The 13175-nt window shown below is 49.5% G+C and overlaps 1 protein-coding gene across 2 annotated transcripts in view; it reads right to left on the bottom strand.

Annotated features, from left to right (window-relative positions):
- The window catches only part of LOC119441543 (peroxisomal carnitine O-octanoyltransferase-like), an 89649-nt gene that overhangs the window by 36368 nt on the left and 40106 nt on the right, over positions 1-13175 (bottom strand). For both annotated transcript variants that reach the window (XR_007465510.1, XM_037706157.2), the window contains exons 3-6: positions 10458-10582; positions 10075-10253; positions 3097-3221; positions 1824-2041 (exon numbers count right to left, since the gene is read on the bottom strand). Coding sequence is in view for 1 of the 2 variants with exons in the window: in XM_037706157.2 (XP_037562085.1) it covers positions 1824-2041; positions 3097-3221; positions 10075-10253; positions 10458-10582 (647 nt within the window). In the remaining variant the exon portion in view is untranslated. The remainder of the gene's footprint in view (positions 1-1823; positions 2042-3096; positions 3222-10074; positions 10254-10457; positions 10583-13175) is intronic.

The raw sequence follows: 13175 nt of genomic DNA, 5'->3' as shown, positions 1-13175 counted from the left end.
ATTTTATCTATAGGGAACCTCACGGCGACGACGACGGCAGAAATCCGGTTGAAGTATTGCTATCGCAATGAAAGAAAAAAAAAACGCTGCATAAATTTCACTCTTTCTGAAATGGCAAGGTCGCCCATTCTGCGTTGCGCCAGAACATGCGTGTACGTGCCGACGTCTCAGCCACGCTACCATAGCCACGCGTAGAAAATTGCAGTGAACCCTTCTTTCTCCTTTATGCTTCCTCTACTTTCTAGTTGCGTGTTGACCTTGCACGCTGCGGCTACGGCGCAGAGGGAAGCAGCGGCGCTGTCCCAGGCCGGCCAATGAAACTGCCCACGCCGGCAAATGCCCGCTTCCCGATAACGGCAGAAAACTGAACTTCGGAGAGCTGGCGGCGGGCCGGCTGGAGTGGCGGCGCCTGCACGGCGGCGGGCGCGCACGGTGACAGTCTAAAGTGAGGGAGCTATGAGGGAGGGCGAGGGGAGCCACCGAAGCGACGAAGTTGCCGAGGCGAAATCCGCTTTCCTGCCACCCTCCTCCCTCACATTCCACGGTCTCCGCATGCGCCCTTCGCCGTGCCGTGCCGGCGCCGCCCGCTCCCTGAACTTTCGTTTGCTGCCGTTATTGGGAAGCGACCATTGGCCGGCGTTGGCAGTTTCATGGCCCTCGCTCGCTATGCACGCTGTGATATTTCACGACTCTCACTCAAGATTCTGGTTTCAGCCTCACTGGCTGTTCGTTCGCACCACGTGCCCATCTCCTCCACTCCTCCAATTCGTCTCTCTTCCTCGAGCACTCCTTGGGGCGCCCTTTTGAGGGGAGCGTTCGTCGTCTCCGCTGACTTCCATACTCGCAGGCAGCCGCACCGTAACCGGTATTTCGTTTCCCGTAACGGCACTATAAGCGATACGTGTATACATGGAATGCTGTGGGAAAATTAACGGGAGTCTGAAAAGACCGCACTATATCCAGTCCTGCACTATAAGCGGTTACGTTATAAGTGGTCTATACTGTAATTTAGTTCTGTTAGTTAGCAAAGATAGGAATGCTTTAACCGTTGCTATCTTTGAAGCACAAGCATTGTGCTTCAAAGGTTCTGCATTGCCGTTAACTGGTAAAATATCAGCGTAAGTCTACTGCGTCATTTTTTCCATTCTAGATCCATTCTAGTTTGCTATAGCATCAGCTTCGGGAGGACGTCCGTTGTTTACTTTTGCATGGGAAACAACAAAGCAAGACACTCGCTTATGCGGCATTGAGCACAAGGGGCTCCACAGGGCACGTGACATCTGGCACCGTGTGGGTCTTTATACCGAATATTCAAAAATTCGAATACTAAATATTCTATTAGCAAATCAAATTATTCGAGCATCCAGTATTCGATTTGGTGATATTTGAGTATTTGCACACGCATACTATATTTGCCTTTTGTCTTGTTGCTGTTCCCATTTGTTTTCTGCACTATATTGTGTTGTCTACTTTTAAATATTACTCGAAAACTTCGTGGAAACATCCCGCATGTACATGTGGAATAACCAGCAACTAATGACTAGCGACTAACCAGTACAATACCCTCATAAGTACAGCTGAGCATTTCTACTGAACTGCAGCAGTCACAGGGAAAAGCAGCGACTAATTAAATTATGAAGAATTAAGAGGCATCAAAAATGACCCGACTATCGGTGCGAGCATATGAATCAAATAAAACCCATTTCTTACAGATGCTTCTCTTCCAATTCCCACAAAACTCGCCTTCACTGGCCAGAACGAAACATAAAAAAGGCACATCAAGCATTGCAAGTAGCATAATTTCAGTATGTGTCTCTGCTCACCTGGGCCCAACTGTCCCTGTCTCCGTGCGTGAGGATGCCCACGCCTGCACCAGGACCCATGCTAGTGCACGCGTCATCAATGCGGTTCAGCTGAGCGGCGATCTCAGCCGCCGTCAGGGGCTCCCGCAGCTCGTTAAGCAGATCGAACGTGAACATGCGGCCGCTCTGGAGCACCACGATGTGGGTGGGAGACTCGCCGGCGTAGCTCTCCTCCGCCTCTGCAGAGTAGAAACTGCACCTTTGTTTCCGTTCAAGAACATCTCTTCAACAGAAGCAACTATGATCAACGAATTCAGACATCGCGGTGAGCTTGTGTATTTAAAAGGAACACTAAAGAGGAATGTTAAGAAAGCACTAAGGTTGGTCACGGCCTGCAGTTGTTGGCACTATAAACTTAACCCTTTGCGGTCCAAAACTTTTACCCACTTTCTAGCTGCCCTGATCCGAAACTATTTTGCCCGTTTGTGGCGCCGCGAAGAAAACCACAAACTGTGGAAGAAAAACTCACAGGATATTTATTTTTTCGCTTGCGTTCTGTAGGCAACTCCTCTGTCGATATTTGAGCAGTGTGTGATACCGCTCATTCTCCTGGGTGCAGGCCAGGGTTGTTACTGCAGGTTTTGCAGAAAAACACTGTTTCCCTCCTGCCTCCGTTTGTTTTTCGATCGCTACAATCAGCACAGTCCTTGCTGCTTCGACCTGGGAGCTTGTAGATAAAATGGCTCCTCCCATCTAGCCTTTCCTCGCACTCCTTCCACGCAAACCGGCCCACTTTTTGGCTCTAGCCCTCACGTCACCCACCAGCTGTTGGATGAGGTTGCGGCGATACTGCAGATGTCGCTGTTCTTTATCACCATGATTTTGCAGCTGTGTGCACCTCAAAATAAAGCTATTGACAATGGAAACCTCTAGAAGCTTTCACTACATGCACCACCGTAAAACGCACGCGGTGAAAAAGTGGCCATGCTTCTAAGCGAACCACACGAACGTGCGGTTCTGCACGCAATTGAGAACGCTCTGGTATCCAGAAGCCCGGCTGAAAATTGTGCTGCACTCTAGTGCAAAAAGAAGTAAACTTCAACAAACAAAGTTTCTTTATTCCTCAAGAGATGGCGCATCATGTATACTAAGGATGAGCATGAATCGCAGTGAGAAAAACTGCGAAATTTAACCCCCGAACACCCTTCTCGGGCGGTACCCGACAACGGACCGCAAAGGGTCAACTCTTATTCGTCCCAGCCAATGCACAACACGCAAGCCGACAACTGCTCACCGGTCAGAAACTTGCAGACGAGCTCGTCTTTTCCTTCGGCAGGTATTCTTGCAGTGTTGAAGAACCTCCTAAACTGGTGCATGGTCCACGGAATTTTGCGGAATGACTGCGGCTTCAGTCTCTCCCTGCAAGTAATGCAGAGGAATGGTTTGAACAGGCAGTCACCACGGCTGCTGGAATATTCACATAACACTTTAAAAATTATCATTGCTGAGGTATACAATATACTGTGGCTTTCAAATAATCCCTTCCAATACTGTTCTGCCAAGAGTGGCGTAAACCCACCGCCCTTATTAACTCACACACAAAATAAGCGACATCTTTTTTTTCTCCTGAAGATAACCCTTTCATTTCAAATGACTTATCCACGATAGCATGGCCCATCCTCCCCAAGACCTCAATGTGCAATCTTTAATTAAATTATGTGGTCTTAACATCTTGAAACTGCACTGTGGGTTACAAGTAGCGTGCTTTGTTTTCAGTTTCTATTTATTTTTTTTTAATACAAGGGGTTAAAATGTGTTGTTATTCTTAAAGAGGGAAACTGGGGAGAAATCGATGATTTTTGTTGGCTGGTAGAGCAAAAGCTCGGGATTTTCCTAGTAACTTTCACAAACAATTGACAGACAATGGACTCCTCTAGGGCACAAATGTTTTATTTAAAAAAGCAAATCACTCAAACAAATAATGGTGAGTGACAGCTGCTCACAAGTAATGTGACAAACTTATTTATGTAAATATTCGTTGGAAAGCATTATTAGCCCTTACACAAACAGCATAAACAAAAGGAAAAAAAAAAAGAGACACAGTTTCACCTGAAAGTCGAAGCACAAAGTAATTAGACAAATGGCATGAAATAATGTTCGTACTTTTATCGGCCATATGATTTTCAGTAAACATCCGCTGACTAATTAAATTAGCAAGCATGGTGTCACGTGTGCAAAGGCAAACATGAGTAGATTACACTCGATGACTGGAAACAATCGCTGTCACAACGCTGGGCTGATGAGTGCACATAGAATGTTGCGAACACGTCTGCAACCTCTCGTTTCAATGCGTCTCTGAAACTTGAGATTAGGCGACGCCCAGCACTAGGCTAGTGGGAAGACAGTGCACATACAACCACCAGCCATGTCGGCTCAGCCAGTTTTTACAGCTGCCCGAGATTACCTCCAAGATAGGGCACAGGTGGTGTATGCTCTCAGGCGCGCGTACAGCAATGCGCAGCTATGGCCGGGCTGCTGGAGGAGACACGTGCTTGATCACGGTACCACGCACTTACGTCCACACTCCTCCCCCCCCCCCCCTCTAGCGTACTTTATCATGTGACCTCTAACAATGGGCACACATCAAGCCACCATCCTTTTCGGCTTATATTTACATTCTTATATTTCTTTACTTATATATACATTCCCGGGAAACACGACCTTTCGGCACCAACGTTGAGTACATCGCCCAATTGCGATGATACGATAAGTTTCCCAGCAGTTAGATCCCATGTAAAAAAATGTGCGAGGCGAACACTAGCCACCAACCGCATCAGCTTCCCCGCAATACTCGTCCACCCGTCTCACGTGAAAGTGCACGCCCGCACTCAGTTTCTCATTCCAGTCCCAGCAAATCTCCCCCCGGGGGTCGTCGCACACCGCATTCACAGTTATCGCCGCCAACCCTATAGCGATAAGCATCTTCGCTTATCTGTTTTACAGCGCGTGGGGCGTAGTGCCATCAAAAGCGTACTGCACGCAGTGGGCCATAACCCAAACGCGCCTCCGTTCACCGCTGCAAGTGGCGCGATGTGAGCATCACGTTTCGCTCGGGCGGCATCCGATCTAGCAGCTCGATTTCGTTTCGGTTTCTCTTTGCCGTCTTTAAGGGACACTAAACTCAAATACAACGTCGACGTGGACTGTTTAAATACCATTTCAGAAACCTCGCAATGCTTGTTTCGTGCAAGTAAAATACTTAGTTTACGAGAAAATTGCATCTGAAGGGTCCGAATACATTTGTGGCCATTCAAATCTTCCGCCACGCCAAACGGGAAGTGGTGACTACGCCATCACCGACCTTCCCTGCCGTCGGTCAGTAAAACGGCGCCCGACAGACGGCGATATGTTGCGCCGCTGCAGTTGCTTTCAGTCAAGTGGCGTGGACCGTTCGCACATCGCGCGACATCACATGGATGTGGAATTCTCTGCTAACTGCAGTTCGAGAGAGTTTTGCGAGCCAGCATAACCAGTGCAGCACTACACGATAACGGAACTACTGAAAAGCGAAAGCACGGGCGTCGTAGACTCGAACGAAACCTTTTGACCGGCCACATCATTGTCAATGGTTCATTTTTGCTGTACTGTTCTTTTTTTCTAAAAATGAAATAGAACTGGTCAAGTAACATTTTCTTTCGTCTTATAATACGATACAATGATGTGTTTATAACGAGTGGCTGAGTACTAGTGACAGAATTTAAATGAGAAGTGCCTGGGGGAGTCTACAGTAAAAGCTCGATGATACGATCACGGCTAATACGAATTTTTCTGTGGTCCCGGCCGAGCCCCATTACTTTGCAACGTGCTAGAGAACGGTTGTTACGAATCGATTTTCAGCCTGCGTCGGTTGATACGAATAAACGCCGCCCCACCGACGGCCGCGAAAGAGAACAGCGCGCAGTCACGCGCTTTCTCTCCTTCTCTTTTGGTGCGGAGGCGCGGCGCCGGACAGCGTGGACTCCGCGACTGGGCGCGAAGAGTTTGAAGCGGTGGCGCTTCAAGAAATAAATGCTTTTTACGTACATGTGCCTGAGTGAGTTCACCTCTGACTCTTTAATTTAGCTACAGTCGAATCTCGTTAATTCGAACACTCCTATTTCGAACATACCGCGTACCGACAATGCTCTTAGCAGCGCGCCAAATAACGCGGCGGCGCCTCCGACCGGCATTGCTCCGACACCGCCATAGAGCAAAAGCTCAGGAGAGACCCCTCAATGCCGCGCGCGAAGGAACGGGGGGAAAAAAAAAAAAGAACCCGCGGCGGAAATTTCCCCCTCTCTCAAATTGCAAGGTCGCCGTTTCTGCATCGCCCCGGAACAAGCGTGTACGTGCCGACTAGAGTGTTCTAGACAACCGTATTCTAGCACACACTAGTGCCGATGTCTCAGCCACGCGAATAAAATGGCAGTGAACCCTTCTCCTCTATTTTCTAGTCACATGTTGACCTTGCACGCTGCGGCAGCAGCGCAGAGGGAAGCAGCGGCGGAGGCACAGTCGGGCCAACGAAACTGCCACGCCCGCAAACGCTCGCTTCCCGATAACGGCAGAAAACGAAACTTCAGGGGGCGGCTAAAATAAGCTGGCGCCAGCACGGCGGCGGGCGCGCACGGAGATGTGCGCACTAGAGTGTACTAGAATATGGCATTGTCTAGTACACTCTAGTGCGCACGGAGTCGGAGGTGAGAGAGCTACGAGGGAGTTGAGAGGGAGGGCGAGGGGAGCCACTGAAGCGGCGGAGTTGACGCGTCCGCTTCCCTGCCGCCCTCCTCCCTCACCTTCGACGGTCTCCGCGAGCACCCGTGTGCAGGCGCCGCCCGCTCGCTCCCTGAAGCTTCGTTTTCTGTCGTTATCGGGAAGCGACCGTTAGCCGGCGTGGGCAGTTTCGTGGCCCGCGCTTGCCATGCGCTTGCGCGCCGCGATATTTCCCGACTCGCACCGTTAGTGCATCATGCTATGGTGCACGAATACTTCAAAAATACGTGCTTTTAATTCGAACAAATTTTCGGGCCCCTTCGAGTTAGAATTATCGAGATTCGACAGTTTTAATTGTGTTTCGATGATACGAATTTCGGCTAATACGAATATTTTTCGTGACCCCGTGAGATTCGTATCATCGAGCTTTTACTGTAATTGTGTCCTGCATTTACATCAATTTCACAATTACCAAGGCTCTGTTCGCGATAATATTGACGCGTCAGAGGTATTCGAACACTAATCCATCACTTTAGCTTGACTGAGTATTTGCCTTTAGTGTCCCTTTAAAACACTACGCAATATGAAAACAAAACGCGCATCGGGCCGCTGGAGCTCCACCAGCTTGACGTGCGCCTGTGCCTCGTTCCGCAATGATTCCCACGACACTTCGTATTACGTAGATGTCAACTACAGTTGAGCCTGTGAAACGCTTTTTGTTACTTCGTATTGTATGTTTTCCCAGTTAGTACGCTTTTTCTTGTATTTATTTTCCTGGTACGTTTGAACGAAGCTTTATTGCGATAGCAATTATATGGACACTCCAAGCAGTCGCCTTGAGGCTCCCTATAAAGTCCAAGGGCGATGAAATCGTCGCCACACGCTGTCTGCTGTATGCGCGCAGGAAAGCACGCGAGGGACGCGCACTTTCACAGGGAGGGAACGCACGGCGGAGAGTAGAGCAAACGCGATGTCTTCCGTGGCGCGAATGGCCGTGGGGGGATGGGAAGGAGGGAGGGGAGGCGACGTTTAGCTGTGGCACCAAATGCCTATCTTGGAACCGGGCACAAGGGAAACTGGAATCTCGCAGGTGAAAAGAGGAAAGCGGGAAGGAAGCGCGGGAGGGAGGGCGTTTGGCTTCTGCTCTGCCAGCAACTTGTGCTTTGCGCGGCTCCGGTCGGTCGCATGCATCATATATTCAAAGCGATCTGCAACACGGCTCCCACCTTTGTATGCGCTTTGCTTTTGACGCTCAGTTTCCATTGAAGCTATAGACCACACGAACCTTTGCTTGCTGCTGCTGGCGCGCTCGCTCACGCTAGCGTTTTCACAGTGGTTGTGTGCGGTCATCGAGTGTGATCTACATATTCATGTTTGCTTGTGCGCACTGACATCATGCTTGTTAATTCAGTTAGTAAGCGAATGCGTCCAAGTTTATGCAGCTGATAAAACTATTATCTTTACTTCTTACTCTCTCTACTAACTTGCAATCGCAATTGATGCTTCGCCTTTCGGGTGAAACTGCCGCATTTTTTACTTATACAGTAGAACCCCACTGATACGTTTGTCACAGGAGCGTAAAAAAAAAGAAAAAACGTAAGAACCGGGAAACGCAAGAACATTGAGAAAATTCCTGTTTCCGGGAAACAGGAAAAATTGAGAAATGGGAGTAGTGTTGAACTGCACACAATATTATTTTAATTCTTATGTCTGAAAAAAAGACGTAGTTTCGCCCGACAGCTGAAGTATCGATTGCGATAGCAAATTAGTAGACAGCTATACAAAGTAAGAATAGTAGTTTTATCTTCCGTATAAACTTGTAAACATTCGCTTATTAGCTACATTAACAAGCATGGTGTCAGCGCCCACAGGCAAACATGAACACATCACCCTTGATGAGCACGGACACGCGCTGTCAAACGTTGGCGTGAGGAATTCAAGCGCCGCTGCAGAAGCGAGCGAAGTGACCTTCGTGCTGTTGTCTATCGCTTCAACGCAAACTGAGCACCGAGAACACACAGCACGCACAAAGCAATGAGCCGCCGACGCACTTACAGTGTGTAGAATCTGCCCCCAACGCAGATCGCTTTCAAGATACGGCCCGTGCGACCGCGCGCCGCCACGCAGTACGCAGTTGATGGCAGAGCACAATGCTGCCCGCTATCCCTCCCCCCTCGTTCCCTAGCCGGTGCCTCGAGCGCAACGGAAGAAGGTGCGCTTCCTCCCTGCTTTTCTTTCTTGCGCGCATGAGATTTAGACGCGGCCGTCGGCTCCCCTCGCACGCTTTCACGCGCACATAGAGCATACGGCGCGCGGCGGCGACGTTATCACCCTTGGATTTTATAAGGAACACCTATGAGCCAAAACCAATTTTAGGGCCACAACGAGTCATAGACACCATCTTTAGATAGCAAATACGGATCTCAAGGGCCATACTTTTGCTGCGAAATACCTCATAAGTGTCGCCCCCGGCACTTTGGGCGGCTATGCCATCGTCAAGCAACCATTTTCAGTCAAAATGGCCGCTCGGGCCGGCGCGGGGTAGCAGTTCGCAACGTATGATGCGGGAACTGTCCCACAATTGCGACGTAACAGCTGGGTTAAAAATGCATTGGGTTCTATGGCAGCTGTGCCGGGACCGGTCGAAAATGACGTAACAACCGGGAAAACGCAGCACCCGGGAACGCAACAGCGGGGTTCTCCTGTATACTTCAGGCGCATTTCCGCCAACGCCGTGATGTTCCGTATAAAGTCTAAGCGCGACGAGATCGTGGCCGCGCACTGTATGCTGCGGGTGCGAGGGTGAACTGAAGATGTTGATTTGATCTTGCGTGCGCAAGGGGGAAGCGTGCTGTCTTCCATCGCACGCAAGGCCCCGGGGAGGGGGGGGGGGGGGTTTACTCGACAGCGAGTGTCCCAGCTCATCGAGCGAGATACGTTCATGTTTGCCTGTGCGCGCCTAATGTCCCGCTTTTTAAAAAAACGTCTGGGGTTTTACGTGCCAGAACCACGATCTGATCATGAGGCACGCCGTAGTGGTGAACTCCGGATTAATTTTGACCACCTGGGATTCTTTAACATGCACCCAATGCACGGTACACGGGCGTTTTGCATTTCGCCCCCAACGAAATGCGGCCACCACGGCCGGGATTTGATCTCACGGCCCGGGCTTAGCAGCGCAACGCCAAAGCCACTACGCCACAATGGCGGGCGCCGGCGAAATGACGTTCCACATTCGCTGCCGCAGCAGTGGGAGGCGCTGGCTAACATTCCAACAACTACGTCTAGCGCACACACACACACACACACAACGCACATAAATACAAGAATGCGGACGGGGGACATCCGCCGCCGTATACAAGTGCAAGCGATTTGCGGAGGTTCCAGGATGGGCTCCCATCGGCGGCAAGGTGTCTTTTACTGCGCTTTCATTTTCCTTACTAATCCTGCGTTTCAATAAATGCACATAGAACCGTTAATTTCCCCCATGAGTTCCTTGTGCGAGCATGCACACACTCACTGCCTGAGGAGCGCCCAGAAGTCGAGGTAGTAGGTGATGTTCCGCGCCGCCCAGAGGCTGCGGCCGCCCTGGAACTGGAAGGCGTCCTCGAAGAGCGCGAACGTGCCGCCCATGTGCGAGTTGGGCAGCAGCGGCTGCCGCTGGGACAGGTACGCCATGTCCTCCCACCACTTCTCCAGCTGCAGTGGAATAGGGACATGGCAGTAATCAGGATAGGCTGGAGAAGAGAGTCACAGCTTGAACCTGTTCTAATAATGTATCGATCACAGGCGGAGAAGGGGATGAAGTGTTCGTGAAAGAGGGATAAAAGACGTTGGTATAGTGGGTCTAATTAACGCCAGCGACGTTTCAACAAGCAGCACAATGGTGGCTAGGTGACTCACCCAGTTTCTGGAGTTCTGTGCCCTTTGCAGGAGCTGCTGGTGGAGCTCGGCGCCGACGCCATTCTCGAAGTCCGTGGCGATTCCCTCGGTGAGCACGTACTCCTCGTCCGACGCAACAGCCCGAACTGTGGAAAGAAAGAAGATATAAAATGTAGAGAAATAGAGATACGTACTTCACTAATACAGAGATGAAAAAAAAAAAAAAAGCACTGTTAGATGTGGCTTCCCAGAGATGTCATATGCCATTTCAACCGACGCTGTATGTTTGTGAAGGATGTCAGTCAAAAACAAAGATCGTGCCGTGCTTTGTCTTGCAAACAATGCTAAAAGAAGCGCTTTTCCACTGGCACTCGCTATATATACGACCTAGGTTTCAGCGCATAGAATCCAACATCCTGGACCAAACATTATCTTAAAAATCCAGTATCGGCATCCCGCACCGGCGTTGGTGTGCTGGGAGCGAAGCTCCGACTGAGGGGTGGGTGGAGAGGGGCCATGGTTAAACCAAGTTTGTCGAGCGATAGCTCAGTTTTGCTTGCTTTGGGAAAGAACGAGACCAATGGTTTGCAGCGATTCAACTTTATTGCATGTCTTTGTTTAGGCATGGACGAGACTATTGCACCACGAAACACATAGACGCTGCTCGACGCCGGCGGCGCTCTCGACGCGAACACGCAGTGATGATGATGATTTAATGATATCCCCTTTGAAATGATGCGGTGACAAATAGTAACCTAGCCTTCTTGATTTAATCATGTATAGACCTACACCATGTTTGTAAACAGCGGTAGGCACCGTCGATATATTTTAGGCCCTATAGCGACGTCGCGTAGGCTCCGCCCAACGTTTGGCTCCGCCCACGTTCGCCGCCACCGCTTGCACTCGCGGATGGGGCATTTTTTTTAATGGGGTGGGGAAGCTAAAACCACGATTTCATTATGAAGCACACAGTAATGGGGGCGCCGGATTAAGTTTGACTACGTGAGACTCTTTAATGTGCACCCAATGCACGTTCTTGCATCTCGCCCCCATCGGCATACGGCCGAACGAGACGCTAGGCCTAGCTCGTTGACCGCCGCAGTGACGGCCTACAGCGCTTGCGGCCTGGCCTGCTGCTCATCATTGTGCGCTTATTTTCGACAACACGATTAATGTGGGCTTAAATGAATCGGTTTTGTCGGTGTCGTTGGTGCGAATAACAAACGAAACTTAGTACTTGCAAGCCAGCCGAGCCGCCTCGCTGAGACGGCCGGCGCTTCGGTTTCCGTCTGCAAGACGAAATGCCGTCGGGTCGTTGCTCCATATCGCGCCAGTGGTTTAGTACTGGGCGCTGCTTTACGAAACACGCGCAAATTCGAGATAGCTTTTCTATTAAGAACTATTTTATGTTAAAAACAAGCTGTAGCCGATTTCTACGTCGCCGTCAGCGGCGATAGAAGCGATCGCCTCGGTGATGGGACCGGCAAGGTACCGGCCCTACGGCGACGCCGCCTGTGTAGGCCCGCGCAATGTGAGCTAGCTGTTGGCCGCGGCCGTCCGATCGCTGCAGCTCTGTACTAACACTATATTTTGTTTCGCGCTCGAAATTTAACTGACACGTTTATGCGCATTTATGACTTCCACACTGCAATAAACGCAGCTGTGACCCTGCTGCCTGCGTATGTGAACGTGTGATAGGATATTTACACTGCTGGTGGCTCAATTCTTTGAGATGAAAACAAATTCGAATGTGACGTGTTTTGTGGGGCATCTGCTCGCTCGACCTACATTCAAGGCTAATCCTAATCTAGCTTTCCCATAGTGCGGCAAGCAATTATAATGGCACGCTAATAAGGATCCTAAGATCGTATATGATCCTAAGATCGTAACGATCCTAAGATCGGCTAATGCACGCCAATCAAAATAAAAGAAAAGCTTAATGGTTACGAAATGTTTTGCGCATAATGGATGATCTGGTATCGTAATCCAACTTTCGCTTTTTACCGCGGCAGCCCACTGCTTGCGACTGTTTTCATCAACAGGAAACCTATGAAAACTTTAATTTCTTGCGTATTTCGACGCAACTCAGCTCATCCACATACTGCGTTTCTTTCACTGTAAAATCGTAGAATAAAGACCTCACAGATGGAACCGCACAACCACCCGCGAAACCCAGCGGCTGCTGTGGTAGGCGCGACACGGGCGGCGGCTCGGCGGCGGAGTGCCTACCAAGCGAAACTAAACTCCGACGACAGCGCCACCGCATTTTCGTGACGTAGCGCCGTGGTGTAGGTCTATACATGTTCTTTATCTAGCACTTTTAATACCAGGGTCATTCCACGCGAAACGTCCCAGCCCAAAAACCGACCATTGTTGATTTTCTTGAAAAAAATTGGGTTAGATGGCTATTGTGTCAATAAGGTTTCACCAAAATATTTTGGTCGCAAAACATTTTCTGATCACGTGAGTGCTATTTGAAGTTTCCGCAAATAAGCAATAGTTGGTTGGAGGTAAATTTTTTTTTATTCAAGTGTGAAACTAGATGTAATAACAAAGTTTATTTTAGAGCATTCTAGGGGCATCCTTCTCTCATATAATGTGATAAATGAATGCATTTTAAAATTTATCACGTTTATTTGGCTCAGTAAAAAAGCAATAAATGTTGCATTTTCAGATTTTTTTTTGGCATAAACTTCGCAAATTTTTCAAGTACTATATTATTTCTTCCTTTTTGCATGT

This window comes from Dermacentor silvarum, chromosome 2, assembly GCF_013339745.2.
Source record: "Dermacentor silvarum isolate Dsil-2018 chromosome 2, BIME_Dsil_1.4, whole genome shotgun sequence".
In the NCBI taxonomy this organism is placed as follows: Eukaryota; Metazoa; Arthropoda; class Arachnida; order Ixodida; family Ixodidae; genus Dermacentor; species Dermacentor silvarum.
This window is presented reverse-complemented; position numbering and strand designations above follow the sequence as displayed.